This window comes from Salvelinus namaycush, chromosome 7, assembly GCF_016432855.1.
Source record: "Salvelinus namaycush isolate Seneca chromosome 7, SaNama_1.0, whole genome shotgun sequence".
Classification (NCBI taxonomy): domain Eukaryota; kingdom Metazoa; phylum Chordata; class Actinopteri; order Salmoniformes; family Salmonidae; genus Salvelinus; species Salvelinus namaycush.
The window spans coordinates 18,701,336-18,724,379 of NC_052313.1; the positions used below are offsets into that span (position 1 = coordinate 18,701,336).

Sequence of the window (23,044 nt, forward strand, 5' to 3'; positions counted from 1 at the left end):
TTCAGGCTCAGTGCGGGTGTTTTTATTTATTTTATCCTTATTTTACCAGGTAAGTTGACTGAGACCATATTCTCATTTACAGCAACGACCTGGGGAATAGTTACAAGGGAGAGGAGGAGGGGGGGGGACATCTTAAAGCAGTTTGATGTAGTGGATGTTTGGAGAACTAGACATCCCAACACAAGACACTTTACATGGGTGAAGATCTTTGGGGCTAGGGTGAGTGCAGCCTGACTAGATCGGTTTTACATGTCCAGGAATCAGAGCAATAGGCTGTTGGGCGCTACCATTCTGCCGGTGGGTTTTTCGGATCGCCACATAACCATGGCTGAGCTGTCTACTTCACCAGGGCCTCGGCAGGCATCATATTAGAAGTTTAATGTAAAGCTCTTAAAAGATGCCACTTTTTGCTCAGGTTTCCAGACTCTTTTGAGAAAGGTGGGGGCAGCGAAGAGAGGAGTTTCTCTGAGTCAATGGTGGGATGTGGGAAAAGTCCAAATGTGTCTTTTCTGTCAACAGTATACAGCTCTCTCATTCTCAGGCTAGGAGAGTATTGGAGGAACTCGAGCGTAGTATCAGTGATGTGGAGGTAGAGCTGGTGGGGCAAAGCAATGTAGGCCCCCAGGCTAATTTGGCTGAATTACATAGGGACCTGGGCAGTTTTTTCCAGGTTAAAGCAAATGGAGCACTTGTAAGAGCTAGGTTCTCCATGCTCAAGGAGATGGATGCTCCCAGCTTCTCCTTCTTTGGTTTGGATTGTCTGCGGCTGTCGGATGGGCGGGTGACCTCTGTGGTGGGGGAGATGCCGGAGTGGACTGTGGAGTTTTCTACCGAGTTGTATAGGGCACAACTGTGTGATCCTATACGTGTTCAGGTTTTGTTTGCAGAACTCCCTAAGCGCTCTCTGGCACAGAGGGATGAAATTGACATTCTCCTGTTGTCCGATGAACTGGCAGAGGCCATAACCCAAATGTCTACCGGGGTCGATTGACCCTCAATTCTGGGGAATAATTGGACTGGACTTCTTTTGCGTGGGGGTAGGAGAGTTGACGATGTGCTGCCGTCGGGTGGCTCTAACTCTCCTGCCCCCCAAAAAAGGCCTGTGGCATTGCTCTGTGCGGACTAGAAGATATTTGCCAAGGTCCTCGCTAAAAGAGTGAAGTCCCATCTGGACTCTATAGTATACATGGACCAGACATATTGTGTACCGGGATGCTCAATCACTGACAACTTCTTCTTAAATCAGGGACATGTTGGACTTGTCGAGAGTTTCTAAGGTGAAATTTGGACTGGTCTCTAGACCAAGAGAAGGCTTTTGGTAGAGTGGACCATGAGTATCTGTTCAATGTGATGTCTGTGTTTGGGTTTGGGGAAAGGTTTTGGCTTGTGTGAAGATGTTGTATGCTGGGGCGTCACATATGGTCAAGTTCGGAGGGGGGCTCAGTAGACCAGTCTTGGTGAGGCGGGGCATTAGACAAGGATGACCTCTATCGGGGCAGTTAAATACACTAGCCATTGAACCTAGCTTCGTCAGCTAAGGTGAACTGGGGCAAGAGCAAAGCTCTTATGTGGGGCATGGAGGGAGGAGGGGGTTGTAAAGGGCTTAACATTTTGGGGGTGTACCTGGGCTCGGAGAGGTGGGTCAGGAAGAACTGGGAGGTGTCAAGATTGGCCAGATGGAGGTGGCTCCTGTCTCAAGTGTCATATAGAGGGAGGGTGCTGATAATCAACAACCTGGCGGCATCCTCCCTGTGGCATAAGCCCCCCGCCGGTCTGCTCGCAGACCTGCAACACAAGCTGGTGGATTTGTTCTGGTCGGGCCATCACTGGCTGAGGGCAGCAGTGTTGTACATGTCCGTCCACAAAGGAGGACAGGGCCTGGTGGAACTGGAGAGCAGGGTGCCTGCATTCCCGACTAAAGGCGGCGCAGAGACTGCTGTACCATACTGATGTCGGCTGCTGCTGCTGAGGAGAGCTGGCGGATTAGGGATGGACCGGCAGCTTTTCCTCATGAGGCTGGAGAGGCTAAGTACAGCAGGTCTCTCTGACTTTTACTCTGCAGTGCTGAGGGCCTGGCAGCTACTAAGGCCTACACGAGAAGGGGGTGTGGATCCTGGGCTGTGGGTCAGGGAGGAGCCTATCTTCCACAATTCAGCCATCCTTTTGAGATCAGTTCAATCGGCCACCCTGCAGAAGCGGCCGATGGCAGCGGGTTTACTAAGGCTGGGTGACCTGCGGCTGCTGGGGGAGGAGGGGTGGAAAACCCTGGAAGTCCTGGCACAACAAACAGGTTTACTGGTTTACTAACATCTCTTAGGCTGCTAGAGATTCCTGGGGGAGGTCCAGGAGGCACTGTCTGAGCCGGTAAAGAGGGTGTTTGAGCGGTCAAAGGGGGAGGGACCACCAATGTTTCCCCCACTGCAGGTGACGGCAGAGACTGGGGACTGGCAAGGGGGTATGGAGGACTTGTTGGACTTTAACACTCCGAGCCTGAGGGAGTTTGAGGGGGTGGAAGGTAAAGCCCTCTACAACCTCTGCATTAAGGTAAGGAACATTAGGAGCCCAACAGTGTGAAGGCACATCAGTGGCAGGGGGTATGTGGGGCGGAGAGTATGGTGGGTCCCCAGTGCCAAAGAGGTCAGGGGATCTCCAGTGGAGGGTTCTACATGGAGCCATGGCCACTAACAGCTGGTTGGCACGGGTCGACCCAGGAGTCGGACAGGGGTGTCCTTTCTGTGTCATGAGTGAAACTGTGCATCATGTGTTTTCTGTGTGCGCCAGGTTAATGCAATTCATGTCTCTGTTGGAATGTCTGTGTGAGAGGTTGTGGGTGGAGTTTACTGTCAGGATGTTTATAATGGGGTACAGGTGTTCAAATAAGGAAAAGGCCAAATGTGTGTTGTTGAATGTTCTGTTTGCTCAGGCAAAGTTAGTTATTTGGCTAACAAAGAGGAACAGGGTCAAAGGTGGGGGGATAACAGACCCTTTACTATTGTTTAATGGGATGGTCTCTGCGCGCCTTAGGGTTGAATTTGAGTTCTATGAAATTATAAATAGTGTGGCGATGTTTCATGAGATATGGTGTGTTGGGGAGGCCGTCTGTACAGCTGGGGAAGGTGGGTTGGATATACGGTTGTAGAAGTGGTGAGGTTTTGGTTATTGTGATGTGGGATGTTGTTTTGTATCGTGGGGTAAAGGACAAGGTGAGTACGCAGCACAGGGGATATTTGTTTTTTTGAAGGGGGTGGTGGTGGTGAGGATTTAATGAAATGAGGATGTATCATTAAAGAAAGTCTCGCTCGCTCTCTCCCTCTCTAAACTGTGGGGAGCGACACTTTCCACAGACGGTATTGTCCACAATGTATTGTAATAACTTACCGTACCTGTGCCATGCTCAATGGCTATCTTCCCTAAAATGTTTTTCAGAATGCTATCACTGTGGAGATCACATTTCCAAGTTGTTTTCTGGACTCTACCATTTGACACAGGCTGAACATCTGATCTGATGCACCAGATGTAATAAGACTATACTGGGGACAGGTGTCTGACAATAAACTGTCAGTGTGCAAGTAGGACTATAAAGCAGTCACTCAGTGTGAGGGTCCTTCGTCCAGTGACCTCACCTTGATGTTGCCACCGCCGGGCTCGTGACAGAGGTTGTCCATTGAGCCCACTTTGGACTTAGCCTGATCCTTGTAGTTCACTTTCTGGGACTCGGTCTTCACATCGCCGCCCCCTACAGGACACACAGTCAGTGGGACAGCATAGACAATACACACTGCACAGGTCCACAGAACAGAGATCAGTTGTTGTTTTGCTTAATCATTATAATCATCTTTGGTAGTCACATTTGAATGGTCATTAATAACATCTTGAGCATATAATGACAGTAACGTGCTATGGTCAATAAAACACATAGAAACATACACAACACATGCATTACAGTGTACATTCAGTATGGCAACTCAACAGGTCTACCGAAGAGGGCCTTTACCAGGCTTGTGTTTGATGTTGGCCTTGGAGCCACACTTCGATGTCACTTTGCTTAGATCCACCTTCTTGTTGAGTATCTGTACCTGCAAATACACATTAGACCCAGTTACACACACAGAATAGGAAATGAATGGCAACCAGTCAAAGATCCATGACAGCCATCTTCTTCGCCATGCAGTTGAACCTATTCAGATTTAACATTAGCCATCTGTTCTTGGGGAAACTCATGTACTGCCCCATTTACTAATGTGTCCACCGCATACAGTAGCAGCACGAGCACAACCAATCAAAGGAGGAAGTCTGCATAGAGAGCCAATCAGAGTTGAGTGTCTGGGCAGGTCAGAGGTCAGACAGGTAAGGGTGGTGTTTGATTGGTGTTGAGTGAGTTAGAAACAGTGACAGGGAGAGTCTAAGCCAGTGTTTCCCAACTCCAGTGTTTCCCAACTGTAGCCCCGGAAAAGCATGTCAACTAATCTTGTCAACTAATCATCAAGCTCTCAATGAGTTAAATCAGGTGAGTTTATCTGGGGCTACAACAAAAATGTGTGCTGTTGGAGGGACTGGAGTTGGGAAACACTGGTCTAAGCCATGGGCAGTAGCAGGTACTACAGAGGAGGGTTAGCTAGAGATACCATGCTGTCCAAAAACCACATCACACAACAGCCTCTTATTGCCAAGGTCCCCCCCCCCCCAAGAAAAAAAGTGATTAAGAGTGACGTCTTAAAAGCGTTCGGTGGTGTCATTCGGCAGGAGCGACGCTTTCAGGCAATGACCGTGCCAGTGCCAAAAGGGGGCAGCACTGTAGCATTTCCTAGACTAGAACCAAATCTGTCAATGATAGAACCGTGACTCAGACCTTTTGAGGTCTGCAGAAGTTATTATTTTTTGTATGGGTGAGGTTCAGCCTGTTCCAGTGGAGTCTTCAGAAGATAACCCCCCGCCCGAGCTCTTTAGTGGTCATGACGTGCGGTCGGCCGTGTAGGGTCGGGGGCCATTCAAGCTAAGCCGCAATCCGGTACTAACCTTCCCTCCACCAGGAACATGCTTGATATTGTCCTTGGAACCCAAGCGTGAGGTGACGTGGCTGAAGTCCAGCTTTTTGGAGACTATCTGAACCTACAAACACAGCATAGAGCAGGCAGAGAGGAAGAGTAGATTCACTGTGGGGGTTAGGGTTAGAGGGAGGGTCGGGTGGGGGGCGAGCTGTGACGAGGAAGGAAGAGAGGAGCGCAGAAGCATCTAGAGGCCACACACAGACGTCTATTGACACACGCATGCGGGTCCCACATCCACACCTGCCCTTTGAAGATGCTCAATTGCTACGGTATTAAAATAGATTATTGAAACAGGCATGTGAATGTATTATCACGGTGATGGTTTCACCTGTAATGTATTGTATGTTGGTGCTAACGTGTGTTGTTACAGTGATGATTACTATAACTGTGTCTGACTGCCTCAATTATGATATTGCTATGCATACTGTATGCCCTTATAATGGGCTTAATGACTGGCTGAAGTTAATGTCTCCGTTTAAAATTCACTTTGGTGATATCCTGCCATATTGACACATTCATACTTGTTGGCACATAGACGGACAATCGCACAGTGACAACATGACATTGGTACCATGAACCCACAAACCCAGTAGTTAGATTTAGACAGGAAAATTACTACATGTCATACAGTCCATTAGACATCTTAGTTAGAAATCACTGCTGACAGTTAAGCAAAGGAACCACACATACACAGACAAACAGATACTAGGCAGTAGCAGGCTTAAGCTCAGATCCTTGACAGCCATAGGAGTCCTCTGGGTATCATTATGTTGTGGCAATTAGGGGGATGGAGAGCTTTAGTGGAGGGTGCGACGGAGCAGAACTCAGAAAGTCTCTCCGTCTGGATCCTCCGTCTACAGTGCAGACATATGCTACTGTACAATGACTTATCACAGCCCTCCAGACCCTACTTTGCCACAGGGTAGGCCAACTTTAATACTTTGCTTTAGGTTCAGGATCATTTTAAAACCAGGGATATACAGTATTCGTATTGCTGTCAAGCAACATTGTTAATATGGACTCCTGGCTCTCTGGGTCTGGCTTGCGTTACTGTATGAAGTCTTGTGAGGAGAGAGATTGTAGCAAGGCAGTGTGTTAGTATGCTTAGCGCTCTACTACGGATGTGTGCCTCCCCTCCAAAGGTATGCCATCCGATCTGGTATCTCATTGACCATTCTTCCATATCTACTGTAAACAATAACCTAACTAAATGTTTGAAATCTAAGACGCAACATAAATCAGAACGATTGTATTTCAAACGCATGATTCTTCTTCGGGTGTGGTCCGCTTCCACAAAACCTCATGTTGATGTTGGTAACTCCAGAACTGTCTGGCTGTAAACACATAGTCACCAGTGCGCGAGTATGGTGTCGGTTGGTCGGTGAGTCAGTCAGTCACCTAAACATCTGCTTTAGACAGCTGTCCGTCAGTCAGTCCATGCAGTGAATGAGGGATAACCAGAGATGAGTGAGTGTATGTGTTTGTGAACAATGAAATATGGCAATAAAGAAAACCTGTAAAACCACAATATTTTAACCTACAAACAGAGGTCGGAGAGATGAACAGCTTGGAGGAAATGTATCTCGCTTTAGAAGAAAATGACAAGAGGATAGAGAGACAAAGAATGAGAGAGAAAGGGAAAGAGAAGAAAGAGAGAGATTGACAGAGAAAGAGCGGGTGAGAGACAACATAATGAGACATATACAAAAAGAGACAGAAAATGAGAGTAGTGAACAGAGGGTGAGGAAGAGAGAGATATTTGAAGGGATAGGGGTAGATATGGGGGGTGAACTCACTTTGGCCTCGCTGGTCTCTTTGGAGGAGGAGCCTTTGGCCAGGGCGTCGCTCCTGCCAGAGACCTGGGGAGACAAGCCCCACCCTGGGTCAATACAACACACGGACACAGGGCAGCAGGAGTCCGCAGTATCCAAAACAGCAGGGCTCGGTTTATTTCAGAGAACAAAGAAAATCTGCATTTTCTTTGACATGCAGTTTGGGGTCCATCGCTCAACATGTGGCACCATATGTCTTTCAACGTTGTTATTGGTAATTCCAACGTTGGACTTGGTTATTCCACCATGTTGACACTTGACAGTAGAAGTGAAGGCATAGTGTATCTGGCTAAAAAGCGTGTTAGGAGGACTTATAATGTATAAGGGGTTTCAGCCAGGAAAAAGGAAGTGAGAAGTAAAGTAGTGTATAGGTGGATGTAGAGAATGGGGTGAGATGTCAGCATGGGTGCAAGATGGTGAATTGAATCAAATGGAGATTTATGGAGGAAGTCACTGAGTTAACTGAAGTTAACTGGGAACTATTTTGGATCGCAAAGGGTAAAATATGAGACAAGCTGGGACCAGTTGTCTGGGAGAAGAAACTAGGAGGGGTTGTTAACAGGGAAAGCTCTGCTACAGGATGTGGCATTAGGAGAAGTGCACTATGTGAAAATACCGTGTTAGCTGGGGCTTCACCTACTGAACATAACCTGTCTGAGGGAGGCAAAGCCATTATTAGACCAGGGATGTCAAACAAATGTTGCTCCGTGGGCAGCATTCAGTCTTCAATGAGATCTGGAGGGCCGCACTGAAAATTGGTTGTATTTCCTTGCCGCCAGAATTTGCAAAAAATAGTCCTCTATCCATCGTTTTTGATTTTCCGATGCTCCCTGGCAGTCATTTCGGTGATTATTAGTGAGCTGGTTACAGTCAAGAAACTGTATGAATGTAGGTCCATTCTCATTTCCACACAGTTTCCATTACATTTTAGCCATTTTAAAGTATATTTAGTCATTTTAAAGTATATCAAGTTCATTCCCCCCAAAAAATGATTTGTTCTGTTAATTTATTTTTACTCAAACCACCCAAGGACCGGATAGGACCCCCGGGCCGTATGTTTGACACCCCTGCATTAGACTGTGAACACTATCACTACAGAGCCCTACACAATATCATAATGACATTGTCTGTAAAACAAGCCCATCTGTGAAACAATATCTATTTTATTAATATAAGAACTAATGTATAAAACACAACCTGACCAATAAGCCTTGGAAATATTAAAGCGCGTAGCCGCATAAATTATGCGGGTATCCTCATCTATCACTGATGCACGACCCCTTACCTTCCCCCCTCCGGGCTGGTACTTCATGTTGTCCGTGGAGCCGATCTTGGAGCGCACATTGCGAATGTCTGGTGCGGGGGCTGTGCCTGGGCGGGAGGTGGTGCGCGTGGCGTTGGCACTGCCCGTGGTGGAGGTGGGACGGGGGACGCGGGGCACAGACGGCTTCTTCTCTGATACTGTGGAGGAGGAGGGGGCAGGTTTGGTGGTGGAGGGGCGAACACGGGGGGTGGCGCTGGTGGTGCTAGCTATAGAGCTGCGGGTGGTGCTGGTCCGGGGCCGGGTGGAGTCTGCTAGAACGGAGGGAGGAGGAGGAGAAAAGAGGACAATAAACAACCAGGTAATGAAGCCGTTTAGATGCAAAAATACTTCAACTCAGTTCAGAGAAATGATATAGACCTGCTCTCTTCGCTACTCTTACTATTCTGTGATTAAGATCAGGTAATGATTAATATGCTGTTAGCAACAATTTGAAAAACCTTTTTGGGAAAATACATCAGGCAGGTATCCTTTCTGCTCTTGTAGCAACATAAACCCCAGTATGCACTGCAACGTTTATTATCCCACTTCCCAAATGTCTAACGGACATCACATGATGAACTAAATGTACCCTGCCGAGACTTAAGTCTTAGATCCATCCAATCCGTCCTGAAAGAGTCTTATTTCTGAGCAGAAAGACATGCTCGGATCAGAAAATCATCCCCTCTCTATGCGTATAGTAGCGGCTTCTGCCTGCGTTGCTGGTTATGTAACGTTGAGATGTAGTGCCAGTGTCAGCAGCTCATGTCAACAGTAGGGGAGTGTAATCCTCAGAGTGTGCTGTGTTGAGGTTTTTACACTCTGCTGCTTTTCTCTCTCTCGACGACTTCACCACCTCTTTGTCACGGTCTACATGCTTCATCTGTGTGTTCCTGCATGACACTGTCACTCTTCATTTTCTGTCTCTCTTTGTGCAACAGCTGCCCCCAATCCCTCAACTGGTGTTACAGTGCTGTGGCTGTCTGGCTGAAGGACTAGCGCTGCCGTTCAAAGGAGGAGAGCAGAGAGAAGGAGGGGGGGGGTGGAGACGAAGAGAAGAGAGGAGGAGTGTTTCTGTACCTGTTGTTGACTTCAGAGTGCTGGGCTTCTTGTCCTCTCCTGGCTTGCTGTCAGTCTTTGATGCTGAGAGGCAGAACAGAAGAGATCAGAGTTCAACCTGTTGCTCCCTGTTATTGTCTTGTCAAAGTTTGTTTGGCAAAGCAGTGAAGTCACGTTGTGGAATGCAGAAACAGTTTGGTACCCTGCTGGCTAGACGTCAGACACTTTGAATCACCAAAACAATAGGTCACGGTGTGTGTGTGTTTGTGTGTACGCGTGTTCAAAAATGTGTAAGTGTGTAGCATAGCGACTCACCCAGAGGGCGTCTGGTTGCGGGTGCGCTGCCGGCAGTGCGGGATGCGAGGGGCGTGCGGGTCGCCGTGGCTGGTTTACTGGTTGCCGTGGTGGCAGTGCCGTTTTTGGGGGCAGCAGTTCGAGCCGTGGAGGCGGCGGTGGCCTTTGGCACTAGAGGACGCCTCTCTGTGGTCGTCTGGAGGGAGAGACAGGGAATGGGAGACGTTTGGTAAACAGATACAGAAGGGAAAGAAGGATGGAGCTACACTATTCAGTTACAAATAATGGAGTAATGGAGTTTAATAACAAATAAAAGGTTGAATGTACACCATAGTACTCTCATAAACTGAAGCTGTGGCAAAGAACCTCTTTGTTGCATAATGTTACATTCCTTAAAAAAAGGAACATTGGATAATGTTATATTTATAAAACCACTTGCCTATCTAGTATTCAATGTACAACAAAAACATCAGCAAATCCTCATAAAGTAATTGCTATCATGATATCTCTCTCATTGCCATCTGGCTAGCCTGTACTGAATCCTCTGCAATCATATCCAAGCAGGACATTCAAGGGCCAGGCTCCATGGTGTCTAAGAGCATTCCCTCAATGCACTGCTCTATAGGGCATTTTCACAACAGAGTGGGCACGCTAGATTGCCTCACCCCTCATGTGTTGTTTTAGCCAAAAAAGCGGCCTGTAGTAAAACAGGCAACCACTAGAGGGCAATGGCAGATAATTCCTGCCTGGAGCGTGTATGGAACTCCAAGTTCACGCTAACAACTATGGGCCATCACATACACTGAGTATACATCACAATAGGAACACCTTCCTAATATTGAGTTGCATCCCCTCTTTTGCCCTCAGAACAGCTTCAATTCATTGGGGCATGGACTCCAGAAAGTGTTGAAAGTGTTCCACAGGTATGCTGGCCCATGTTGACGCCAATGCTTCCCATAGTTGTGTCAAGTTGGTTGGATGTCCTTTGGGTGGTGGACCACTCATGGTACACACGGGAAACTGTTGAGCGTGCAAAACCCAGCAGCGTTACAGTTCTTGACACAAACCGGTGTGCCTGGCACCTACTACCATACCCCGGTCAAAGGCATTTTGTGTTGCCCATTCACCCTCTGAATCACCCATGTCTCAATTGGCTCAAGGCTTAAAAATACTTATTTCACCTGTTACCTTGCCTTCATCTAAACTGACTGAAGTGGATTTAACAAGTGACATCAATAAGGGATCACAGCTGTCACCTGGTTTCATCCTGGTCAGTCTGTCATGGAAAGAACAGGTGTTCTTAATGTTTTGTACACTCAGTGTACAACAGGGGTGGCCATTATCATACATACGGGGCTGGTGTTAGTCCAGACCTTTGTTCCAACCAACCAGTAACACACCTGATTAATTGAACTAACCAAAGTCAACTACTGTTACTGCACAGGCCCACTTATATACAGTGTATGGCAAGATCTGGCTCTGAGTCAACACCATATATAACCTCAGAGTGCACAGTTCAGATTAGTATTATCAAAAGGCTCCAGACAATCTTGTCAAGGAAGCATCTGGAATGTGTTGCATCGGAACTTGAAGGCAGCAACGAGCGCGCGCCAGAATCCTCAAGGAGGTACACTGTTGATAGGTCTCAACATGGTGTGTGTTGCCTTGGCGCTGATGTAAGGATTGCACTAGGAACCAGGGATATAAATGCCAATGCGCTGTGTGTCTGATTTCCCCATGCAGATACACCGCCCGAGGGAGGCTTTGCATGGAAAACAGCTTCGATTTCCGCTCCGTCTCCTCATTCATTCCCTCTCTCATTCAAATGTGTCTTACAATCTCTCGAGTCGCCCGCTCTTTTGACCTAGACTGTATTACTGTACTCCAATATTAAACAGCAGTGTAATATGTAGTTAGTTATTGGTTAGAATGTCAGCCCTGAGATTGGAAGGTTGGGAGTGCCATCCTGGGCCGGACTGTAAAAATGGGACCTGATCCATCACTGGTTAGCACTAAGATAGATTTGGGGGAAGGCTCTGCCATTGACGAGTGTCCTGTCCAGGGGGTGTACTTGCACATCAAGCTGCCTTACGCTACAGAAACAGGAGATAGACTAGTGTCCTGTCCAGGGGGTGTACTTGCACATCAAGCTGCCTTACGCTACAGAAACAGGAGATAGACTAGTGTCCTGTCCAGGGGGTGTACTTGCACATCAAGCTGCCTTACGCTACAGAAACAGGAGATAGACTAGTGTCCTGTCCAGGGGGTGTACTTGCACATCAAGCCGCCTTACGCTACAGAAACAGGAGATAGACTAGTGTCCTGTCCAGGGGGCGTACTTGCACATCAAGCCGCCTTACGCTACAGAAACAGGAGATAGACTAGTGTCCTGTCCAGGGGGTGTACTTGCACATCAAGCTGCCTTACGCTACAGAAACAGGAGATGGGCTCCAAGACCCGTGCAAGGCTACTTAATATGTAATTAAAGGCAAATACACCCGCAGGTTAGAGAAGTGGCTGTACATCACGTACATTGTAGTGTGTATCTGCTGCGCTGACGGCTGAAGGTGAGAGACTTAGGTGTGGTGAGGGAAGCCTTGAGCGGCTGATGGTTGGCCCTGGGTCTCTCTAGTAAATGCCAAGGGAGGAATGATGAATGCTGGCTGCACCTCCTCTGGCCCCCTACCCTCCAGCCCGACCTTCCCTCTATGAACCCTGCACTGAGTAATCCTGTGGACAGCCACTCAGCACCAGGGACACAAGGGCTTACTAGGAGACAAGTTTAGAAGGTGGATACATTACAGGCAGATTAGGCTCCGAGCAGCACCACTGCAGTCAGACAGAGCCTTTGTCTATACCTCCTGTGGAAATTAACATAGTAGCTGAACTAACACTTATGCTAAACAGAACTGAACCTGCTCCTTCTTCTGATCAGCAAGATGATGAATAGGAGGTTGAAAGAAATGCTATGAGAGAAGAAGAAGGTGGTAGGTACTTCCCCCTACACAGAGAGACACCACACAGGGGTGGCTATGGAGGTGGAGGGGACTGCGGCTGTCCCTAAAGCAGGGCAGGGCCACTCACCTTGGGCTTGACCTCACGTGGCGCAGTGGTGGAGGCGGTGGCTGCGGATGTGGGCCGGCTGACTGTGGACGAAGGCCGCTTGGGGCCAGCAGTGGGGGTAGGGGCCTTGGGCACGGGCGTTTTTTTGTTGAGGAGGGTGGCTGAGGTGGTGGTGGAGGTGGAGGAAGGGGTGGGGCGTTTGGGGGCGGCAGCACCAGCGGATGCTGCCGAGCTCGGCCGCGGCTTAGCGGCGCTCAGTTTGGTTGCCCCGGCGACAGGCTGCGAGATGGACGGCACACCAGACAAATGAAGAGCAAAACAAAGAACAAAGGCGAGAAAGAAAACAAGAAAACACAAGATAGTAGCAGCAGCAGCAGGCGGAAGCAGCAGGAGCAGCCTTAATCATAATCAACAGAATACCAACAAATGGAACAGCCAGCTTGACAAAAACAACAACTCTTATTAAGTTACATCAAGTTCAAATCAGCACTATAACAACGAAGACCAGCATCCTTTCATTGTTCTTCATATGGTTGATTATGACATATTACTTCATTCAATTAACTTCAATAGTCCTATATCACAACTATTCGTGGATTTAAAAGTCGCAGTAGGAAAAGCGTTAGCAGCATGAGTGATGTATGATTTGATAATGTTCCTCTTTAAATCTAGACTGTGGCCTACCTTGGTCTTCTTGTCTGGACTGGGCAGGTCCTTGCTTGGTGCGGCACTGCTCCCATTGGTCGAGGGTTTACTTGCAGGTTTTTTGGCCTTATCAGCAGTCTCTGATTTCTTGTCCGTCTTTTTCTCAGGACTTTTCAGCTCTTTTTTCTCAGATTTCTCCACCTTAACCTGCTTGTTTAATTTCTCAGCCAGCTCTGTTTTCTCTGGCTTCTTATCCTCCTTTTCCACGTTGTCTGTGGGCTTCTCAACGTTGTCTGTGGGCTTCTCAATTTTTTCTGTGGGCTTCTCAACATTGTCTTTGGGCTTCTCAACGTTTTCTGTTTCTTTCTCAGCTGTTACTGTTACCTTTCCAACATGGTCTGTCTTCTCCTTGTCAGGCTGTGTTTCCATCTTGTCAGGCTGTGTTTCCATCTTGTCAGGCTGTGTTTCCATCTTGTCAAATGTGTCCATCTTCACCGCTGTCTCCGGTTTCTCTGGGGTCTTCTCCACTTTTTCAATATTCTGTTCTGTCTCCTCAGGCTTTTCAACCTTGTCCATCTTCTCTACTTTGTCCGCCTTCTCTACCTTGTCTATGTTGTCACCCTTATCCATTTTATCCACCTTCTCCCGGTTTTCTTCTTTGTCTACCTTTTCTGCCAGCTCCAGCTTTTCCGTTTTCTCTGCCTTGTCCATTTTATCCATCTTCTCTCCTTTGTCCAGTGGTCCTGCATACGCCACCTTCACTGACGCCTCAGTCTTCCCAGTCGAATCCTTCTTCTCCACTTTATCTAGCTTATCCAACATGTCAAATTGGTCCAACTTCTCAAAGTGGTCCATCGTCTCCTCTTTCTCTGGTTTGTCCATCTTCTCTGATTTGACTGTGAGAGAGAGAGAAACATATTTTAGAACCATACCAATCATGGGAATGACATCATCAATATAAAGAACCAAATGCCTTGCTGACCTCAAGTACCACCACAGACAGGGCAGTGACCAAACCGGATGACATTAATGTCATTTGAAGTGATTAACCACTATACACACACACACAATATCCTATAGTCCCAAGGTCATGCTCAAATGCATGCAAAGATCAATCTCTGCTGAAGTTTGAACAAGTGAATCACCTTTGAAAATGGAATGAATCAACAGTAGCTCAGGCTGATTACATTTGGGGACACACAGGGAGGCTGGAGTGGAATTATCCTGTGGGCGAAGCCTGATTTAGAGATGGCCATTGACCCTGGCAATCAACCAACCAGCAGAGCTGAGGAAAAACCATAACCAATGACCATGACCATCTCTCAACACCGTCCACACAGACCGACAATCAGGCAGACAGACCGACAGTCAGACAGAGTCAGTCAGACAGACCGACAGTCAGGCAGACAGACCGAGAGTCAGTCAGGCAGACAGACCGAGAGTCAGTCAGGCAGACAGACCGAGAGTCAGTCAGGCAGACAGACCGACAGTCAGTCAGGCAGACCGACAGTCAGTCAGGCAGATAGACCGAGAGTCAGTCAGGCAGACAGACCGACAGTCAGTCAGGCAGACCGACCGACCGACAGTCAGTCAGGCAGACAGACCGACCGACAGTCAGTCAGGCAGACAGACCGACCGTCAGTCAGGCAGACAGACCGACAGTCAGTCAGGCAGACAGACCGACAGTCAGTCAGGCAGACAGACCGACCGACAGTCAGTCAGGCAGACAGACCGACCGACAGTCAGTCAGGCAGACAGACCGACCGTCAGTCAGGCAGACAGACCGACAGTCAGTCAGTCAGTCAGGCAGACAGACCGACAGTCAGTCAGGCAGACAGACCGACAGTCGGCAGACAGACCGAGAGTCAGTCAGGCAGACCGACAGTCAGGCAGACAGACCGGCAATCAGTCCGGCAGACAGACCGAAAGTCAGTCAGGCAGACAGACCGACAGTCTGTCAGGCAGACCGACAATCAGTCAGGCAGACACACCGACAGTCTGTCAGGCAGACCGACAATCAGTCAGGCAGACAGACCGACAGTCAGGCAGACAGACCGACAGTCAGGCAGACAGACCGACAGTCAGGCAAACAGACCGACAGTCAGTCAGGCAGACAGACCGACAATCAGTCAGGCAGACCGACCGACAATCAGTCAGGCAGACCGACCGACAATCAGTCAGGCAGACAGACTGACCGACAATCAGTCAGGCAGACAGACTGACCGACAATTAGTCAGGCAGACAGACTGACCGACAATCAGTCAGGCAGACCGACAGTCAGTCAGGCAGACAGACAGATCGACAGTCAGGCAGACCAGTCAGTCAGGCAGACAGACCGACAGTCAGGCAGACATACCGACAGTCAGTCAGGCAGACCGACAATCAGTCAGGCAGACCGACAATCAGTCAGGCAGTCAGATCGACATTCAGTCAGACAGTCAGGCAGACCAGTCAGTCAGGCAGACAGACCGACAGTCAGGCAGACATACCGACAGTCAGGCAGACAGACCAACATTCAGTCAGGCAGACAGATCGACAGTCAGGCAGACAAATGCACATACAATCTCTTTTGCATTCCAGAGACATGTATGCATACACCAACATACCTACGCAGATACACATACACCGGCACACAAGATAAACACACAAACTACTTCCATTTCATTTGGAATACATATTGCATTACGACATAGTGTCGCTTTGAACTCATTCTACCAACCCTACTGTATATTGAAGTGTTCTGAGTAAGGCCAGAACAGACTCCACAGACAAAAAGTGGCAGTAGTTTATAAAGACCCTTTGGTCACCGCAAATGTGTTATGGTGCTTTGCTTGCCTAGTAAAGTATGGTTGTCTAGTAAAATATGGCTGTGAGTGTGGAAGGCCAGCCTGCCTGTCCTGCCGCATTAGACACTGAGCAGCTGTGGGTTGGACACACAGCCATGGCACCCTGAGGGGTGGACACAGCTAATTCACCATAGCACAGGCACCCCGAGCTAGAGATGAGAGGCAGCCTATTAGCCTAGTCGCATCTGCTGATTGATACAAGCTCTGCGGCCTTGATACTTTCACTGAGTATAATAATAATAATAATCAAGAGGACAATAGTGACACAGTTTTCTAGCAAAGTGCAGTATGTGAAACACAAAACCCCACCTAATTCAGTCTTTTCTCCCGGACATATCCCTGAAGCTCTGCCCCCTCCCATCCCTCTAGCTGGCAGCGCCGCCCCTTCTCCAGAGGCAGCTCATCCTTCACCTCCTCTCTCACTCCTGGGTGCCTCATTAGAGGGCAGGCCATCTGGGGTACTGGCCCGCTCCACACCAGAGGGCCTCAGGCCCTTAACCCTAATGTTCCCACAACGCCTCAGGCTCACAATGTAGGAATGATGCTCAGACCCACAGTAGTAACTGACTGGTGACATGGAAAGGACCAAAAGTATGTGGACACCTGCTTGTCGAACATCTCATTCCAAAATCATGGGCATTAATATGGAGTTGGTCCCCCCTTTGCTGCTATAACAGCCTCCACTCTTCTGGTTAGGCTTTCCACTAGATGTTGGAACATTGCTGCAGGGACTTGCTTCCATTCAGCCACAAGAGTATTAGTGAGGACACTGATTTTGGGCGATTAGGCCTGGCTCGCAGTCGGCGTTCCTATTCATCCCAAAGGTGTTCGATGGGGTTGAGGTCAGGGCTATGTGTAGGCCAATCAAGTTCTTCAACACCAATCTCGACAAACCATTTCTGTATGGACCTCGCTTTGTGCATGGGGTCATTGTCATGCTGAAACAGGAAAGGCTTCCCCAAACTGTTGCCACAAAGTTGGAAGCACAGAATCGTCTAGAATGTCATTGTATGCTGTAGCGTTAAGATATCCCTTCACTCGAACTAAGGGGCCTAGCCCAAACTATGAAGAACAGCCCCAGACAATTATTACTCCTCCACCAAACTTTACAGTTGGCATTCGGGCAAGTAGCGTTCTCCTGCCATCCACCAAACCCAGATTAGTTGGTCAATGGCGGCGAGCTTTACACCACTCCAGCCGACACTTGGCATTGCGCATGGTGATCTTAGACTTGTGTGCGGCTGCTCGGCCATGGAAACCCATTTCATGAAGCTCCCGACGAACAGTTATTGTGCTGACGTTGCTTCCAGAGGCAGTTTGGAACTCAGTAGTGAGTGTTGCAACCGAGGACAGACAATTTTTATGCGTTGCACGCTTCAGCACTCGGCGGTCCCATTCTGTGAGCTTGTGTGGCCTACCAGTACGCGGTTGAGCCATTGTTGCTCCTAGAGGTTTCCAATAACAGCACTTACAGTTGACCAGGGTAGCTCTAGCAGGGCAGAAATTTGACTTACTGACTTGTTGGAAAGGTGGCATCCTATGACGGTGCCACGTTGAAAGTCACTGAGCTCTTCAGTAAGGCCATTCTACTGCCAATGTTTGTCTATGGAGATTGCATGGCTGCGTGTTCGATTGTATACACCTATCAGCAATGGGTGTGGCTGAAATAGCCGAATCCAGTAATTACAAGTGGTGTCCATATACTTTTGTGTATATATAGTGTAAATGTCAATGGATTGATTGATAAAGCTATGACAATGACTAGACTGATGGTGCCCCCGGCTTTCAGTCCAGTTATAAGGAATGTCAATAGTCATTATTCTGTTTATTTTTACTATATTGATATAATGATACGGAGCTACAGGGATTATCACATTAAAGAGCTGGACAAGAGGATGGCCTAATGAAACCACTACACCACAAAATCGCAAAATAGAAAATGCTCATTGGCTAAGTGCAAATAGCTCAGTCCTTTTTTAAATAGAGAGGTATCTTCCTGGCTAAATAACCAACTAAATCAATATTGTTCCAGAGGTTTGTGGAGTAATACACCAATGCATAATATCTCAGCTGCGCAGTGTGTCAGCATCAACCCAGTTCAACTGTTAATCCACTAGTATAAACAACCCAAAATGAGAATTAGATATCGTTGACTTTCATATTCCCCCGCTATTAAACATCTGCATTATTTGACCTTTGGATAATATTGCTGGGAGAAGTCCACTGAAAGTAGTGACTGTACAGCCTGTGGGAGCCTATTCAAAACAAGGGACAAATACCATAGAGCTATCACTATTCAACCCTTAATATCTAGAAACTGAGGAATCCTGTATCCTCCCATTAGCTTAAAAGTCTATTAGCTACACTGTAATGACAAATGGTGAAAATGCTCTTTAGCAGTGTTAGCGATTCCGCTAACAACGCCTCCCTAACATCAGCATAATCAGTCATAGTAAACCCCAGAGGAAGCAGGATACCCGTTTACCACTGACCCTGCTTCAATGACTTCAGACCTAAATCCCTACCTTTGTATAATACATTTTCAAGTGTTTTGTCTAAGCACCCAAATGAGAGATTAGAGAGGGCCAAAGGGCTGCCTGAAGTGGGGGATCGTGGATGGGGGGAACATTGTTAACGTAGACGCCATACATAACTGTGTACAGTGCTCCACAAACTTCACAAGGGAGGAGAACAGAGGAAAACCAGAGAACCCAATAGGTGGACTAATATAATGAAGGCACAAAACAAGGTGCTTACCCAAATCCAGTCAGGCTACACGACAAGACAAAGGGAATGGAAGGAGACAAGGCACAACAACATGAGGCTTCGTCTCTGTAGTCCACAGCTTTAACAGACTTGTCTTAATAAATCATATATAAACTGGATATCTTAATTAGCTAAGACATTGGAGATCCAATAGACTTCTACTGAACCCAAAGCCAGTATTTGGTTGATTTATGAAGCAGTATGACGAGCCACCCTCAAAACAACCTCATCAACTGTGCTCCCACTCTTCTCTCCTTCCCAGCCTGAGAAAGCCTGTGAGAAGCTTTAGCACGGTGGATTTTCAAGCTACATTCACAAGGTAATTATGGATTAGCCGGTGAATACCAACAAAGGTGATATGCAGGACTCCGAGAGCGCTGGGACCTATAAAGCCGCTGAAGCCAACATACTCAAACAACCTCAACAGCCAGCTTTGTGTCTCAGTCTCCCCACCACTGAGCAGCTGGGCTAAATGTAAACAAGCAGCCATTTTGAACCCTCCAGTAGAAGGGCATTAATACATCATGAATAGAGCATCTGATTAGAAGCATTCATCACTCTTAGGGCCTATGACGCTGATATCATTGGGAAGGAAGACATTATATCTATCCCAATAAATCTCACAGACAGCCGTCTGGCACCCTCATCTCTTGTTTCAGTTAGCCAACTAACACAGTGGGAGACAACTCTGTCTTTTCTATGCTGGATCAGTTCATTAGACCATACATTAGCATAGACACAATTCAAGCTCTATTAAGGTGGCTAAACAGCCTTTAAACCACTTTTCTGGTCTTTTTAATGAAGAGTTTTTTTATGGGAGGTGATAGAAAAACATGACAGCGATAAGACACCTTCTCCACATGGATGTTGAGACCATCGGATCGCTTCTTACATTTTCAGAGTCGCATCAGATAAGGAAAAACCCTCACTGCTCCAACTAACACTCAAAACTACCAATGAAACTCCTTCCGAAGAAGTTTAAAGTAACTGTCCAGTGAAAATTCTCATTTTAAAAGTTAATATTCTATTAACTCATAACCAAATAATGTTGTTGACTTATCCTATACTTGCATTTGTGGCCAAAGCATAAATTGGAGAAGAAAAAAAACACTTCAAAAACACCACAAACTTGTATCTCAAACAGAGGTTTAAAAAATGCCATTTCCTCAGAGGATGATGTTATCCTTCAGAAGAGGATGAGCTGGCAAGCTGGCCAATCAGCAGTCTAGTCACATGAATATTTTTAATGACCTGTATTTGCCCACACCTTTCTGTTGTTGGTGTACGCCCACACCAACACACACAAAAAGCTGCTTTTTAACATACATAATTACAATTTCTTTGGAAGGAAAATGATTTCACTCATATTGTAATGAATTATAAGTCATATTTCATAGAAATCTGGAAACACTGGTCAGTTACTTTAAACAGGCATAACCTGACTATTTCCCTCTGGTTCCTCAGATGACAAGATCAATCCTTGAGGCGAACGTGGCCTTATTAAAAGACAGTCATTACCTCCAGCCTCACCCGGAAGCCGCTAAGAGGCAGCATCCTTGACAACATATTTGTGCCTTCCAAAGGAACGATCCTCCTTGGTGACTATTCTCCACACATCAAAGAAGCTGCTGGCCGTCTATAGAATGTTTGGAGTGATTTAGTGAGAGTGGATGACATTGCGTTTCACTGCATTTAGCTGTCAGAAAACTGAGCCTTTTTTTGTTCATGTTAAGCTGCTCACTTGGTGTGTGGCTCAGGTGCGGATCTAGTCACCACAAAGGCTTGTATCCAACAAGGCAACTTCAAAGGCAGAAATAAACGACAAACCCACGCTATTAATCAAAGTTATTCCATATGGTGTCAGGTTGGACAGGCAGCTTTTGGAAGGACTTAGGTATTACCTACTGTATACTGGCATGACACCTGACATATACACACAAGGACGATCCACATTGACCATGGAAACACTTACTGGGTCCTCTCTGGATTGGATTTATTTCTCTCTCTGACACACACACACACACACAGCGCTATCACTGCACCGCAGCCTTGACTGCAAGACAGGTAATTGCAGAGGGATTTATCTAATCTACTCTGTATATGACGGAGGTCAGGAAAGTGTTGCAAATATATGAGCCTAAAGTATCCATCACATCCAGACCTGAACCTTCCTCCACTCCCCCTTTCAGACAGTAGTGCATTGTGTCCTTGGTAACTGCATGATCATATACAGTAGAGTGTATCCGACTTAAGCACGGAGAGGAACAAAAAAACACTTGAGCTGTGCTGATGAGATCTGGAGGGTTCTACAGCGCTCTGTCCCCCTGGGTAACAGGCTTCTTACGCACAAGCTTCCCCACATCGATCACTTACTCACATGCGCACAAAGAGAGAGCCACATAGGTATGCTGAGACAAACGTTTGAATGTGTGCGTGTCAAAATATTTTAAGCGTAATAGCATAAGAAGAAAATGATTCATGCATACGAATCACCTTTACGCATTTAACTCTAGGCCTGTTTAAAAAGCTTGCCCAAATTGCAAGTGTGTTAATAATTGAAACAAACTTTTTTCCCTGGTATTTTTATGGATGTTGAGGTCAAACACAAACATGGGTAATTATTTTTTAAATTGTATTGACGTAAGGCAAAATTAATCTGAGACAAACGGACGCAAAGAAAAACACTCACACACACAGTACCACACATTTGTGCACACAAGAAGAAACACAAACAGAAGCGTGTATAGAAACAGCCCAACGAAGCCCAGAGTCTTTACTACAGAGCACTCATTACGGGCCACATTCATACTTCTGCTTGGTAGGAGATAAGGAGAGCGACATTGAGGGACAATGATCTGTTTCGTTCTGGGGAGAAACATCCCACTATGACTCCAAACCATGAAGAAAGACACTCAAATGATTCAAAGCCTGTTTGAGTACAAGTTCCTTTGTCTCTCCACGCTGCATCTCTCCTCCAGTATCGTCTCCTAATCCCTCTCTCCAAATGGGAGAGAGAGAGAGAAAGAGAAAGAGGGGGATGGATGGAACTGAGGGAGCCAGTAAAAATACATTCAGGCAGATTCTTATACTGGGACAAACTCTTTTTTCTCTCTCTATATGACTCTGTGTATCTCTCTTTCCCCTCTGGAGCCAGAGAGGGCAAATCTGCTTATCGATTTTTCCCACACCCCAGTTGGGGAGCCAAGGCGAATGCCTGAACAGCCGGCCGACGTGTGTGTGGATTCATTCATGTGCACGCTCCACATGAACACTCTTTACACGTGCAAACTGCCTTTGAATGACCTTGTCAAGCCAGTGCACACTCACACACAGTCGCACACGCACACTCCCTCTGAACAGTTCACACACTCTCATTCTGAGCTCTCCGGGACGCTGGCCCTTTAATGCTCCATCGTCCACGAGGCAGATTGCTGGCACACTTTAGCGACAGAGAGAGAGAGGGAGCGGCGGTCATTAAAAGCGACGAGTGAAGAAACAGACGGATTTTGGTGCTGGGTTTCCATCTCCAGTGACCCCCGTTCGGCTAAGGGGCAGGAGTTATCGGATGTGACCGAGGCCATCTTGGCTCTGCCGCTCCCCCACTCCTCCCAGGGGACTAATGACTGTGTCGGTGGCCAGAGAGAGCGAGAGAGGCCAAGTCTAGCTCTGGACTCTGGTCTGTGGTAATGAGCTGTGTCGGCAGCATGACCCAGTCCCACATTCCCAGTCCGCTGACGGTCACCTAGATATAGTACATCCACATGCAACACGCTTAGCGAATCACATGCAAAGTGACAAGAACACTCCTGCTGCACATACACCTGCAAGCAAAACACACACAAGGCTGCACTGGGCATATACTGTACTATGCCATCAATCACTATACCATCCTTCAGAAACTCTCCCCCTCTCTCTCTCTCCCTCCACCTTCCCTTTCTATTCACACTACTTGACTGGCACCTCAGACTGGTGGAAGCAGCTCAGTTGTAAATCAGACAGTGTGATGGCACATCTTCCCCCTACACACAATCTGGGCTGTCTGCAGTCTGCAGGCCATTTGAGGAGGCCATTGCCAGAGGGCAGCGCTAGTAGCAGCCAGATAGCATCACCATTACCTACCCTCCATTCTGGTGAAAGGATTGGTAGTAACCATGCCTTCGCCAAGGTTGGTGCCTATACCCACGCCAAAGC

General features: G+C 47.4%; 1 protein-coding gene across 1 annotated transcript in view; it reads right to left on the minus strand.

The window, feature by feature from the left end:
- Nucleotides 1-23,044, minus strand: part of LOC120051061 (titin) — a 115,062-nt gene that overhangs the window by 8,284 nt on the left and 83,734 nt on the right. Inside the window, exons 8-16 of the mRNA XM_038997681.1 lie at nucleotides 13,281-14,137; nucleotides 12,618-12,875; nucleotides 9,555-9,729; nucleotides 9,261-9,323; nucleotides 8,166-8,455; nucleotides 6,845-6,907; nucleotides 5,017-5,109; nucleotides 3,995-4,076; nucleotides 3,624-3,736 (exon numbers count right to left, since the gene is read on the minus strand). Coding sequence (XP_038853609.1) covers nucleotides 3,624-3,736; nucleotides 3,995-4,076; nucleotides 5,017-5,109; nucleotides 6,845-6,907; nucleotides 8,166-8,455; nucleotides 9,261-9,323; nucleotides 9,555-9,729; nucleotides 12,618-12,875; nucleotides 13,281-14,137 — 1,994 coding nt within the window. The remainder of the gene's footprint in view (nucleotides 1-3,623; nucleotides 3,737-3,994; nucleotides 4,077-5,016; nucleotides 5,110-6,844; nucleotides 6,908-8,165; nucleotides 8,456-9,260; nucleotides 9,324-9,554; nucleotides 9,730-12,617; nucleotides 12,876-13,280; nucleotides 14,138-23,044) is intronic.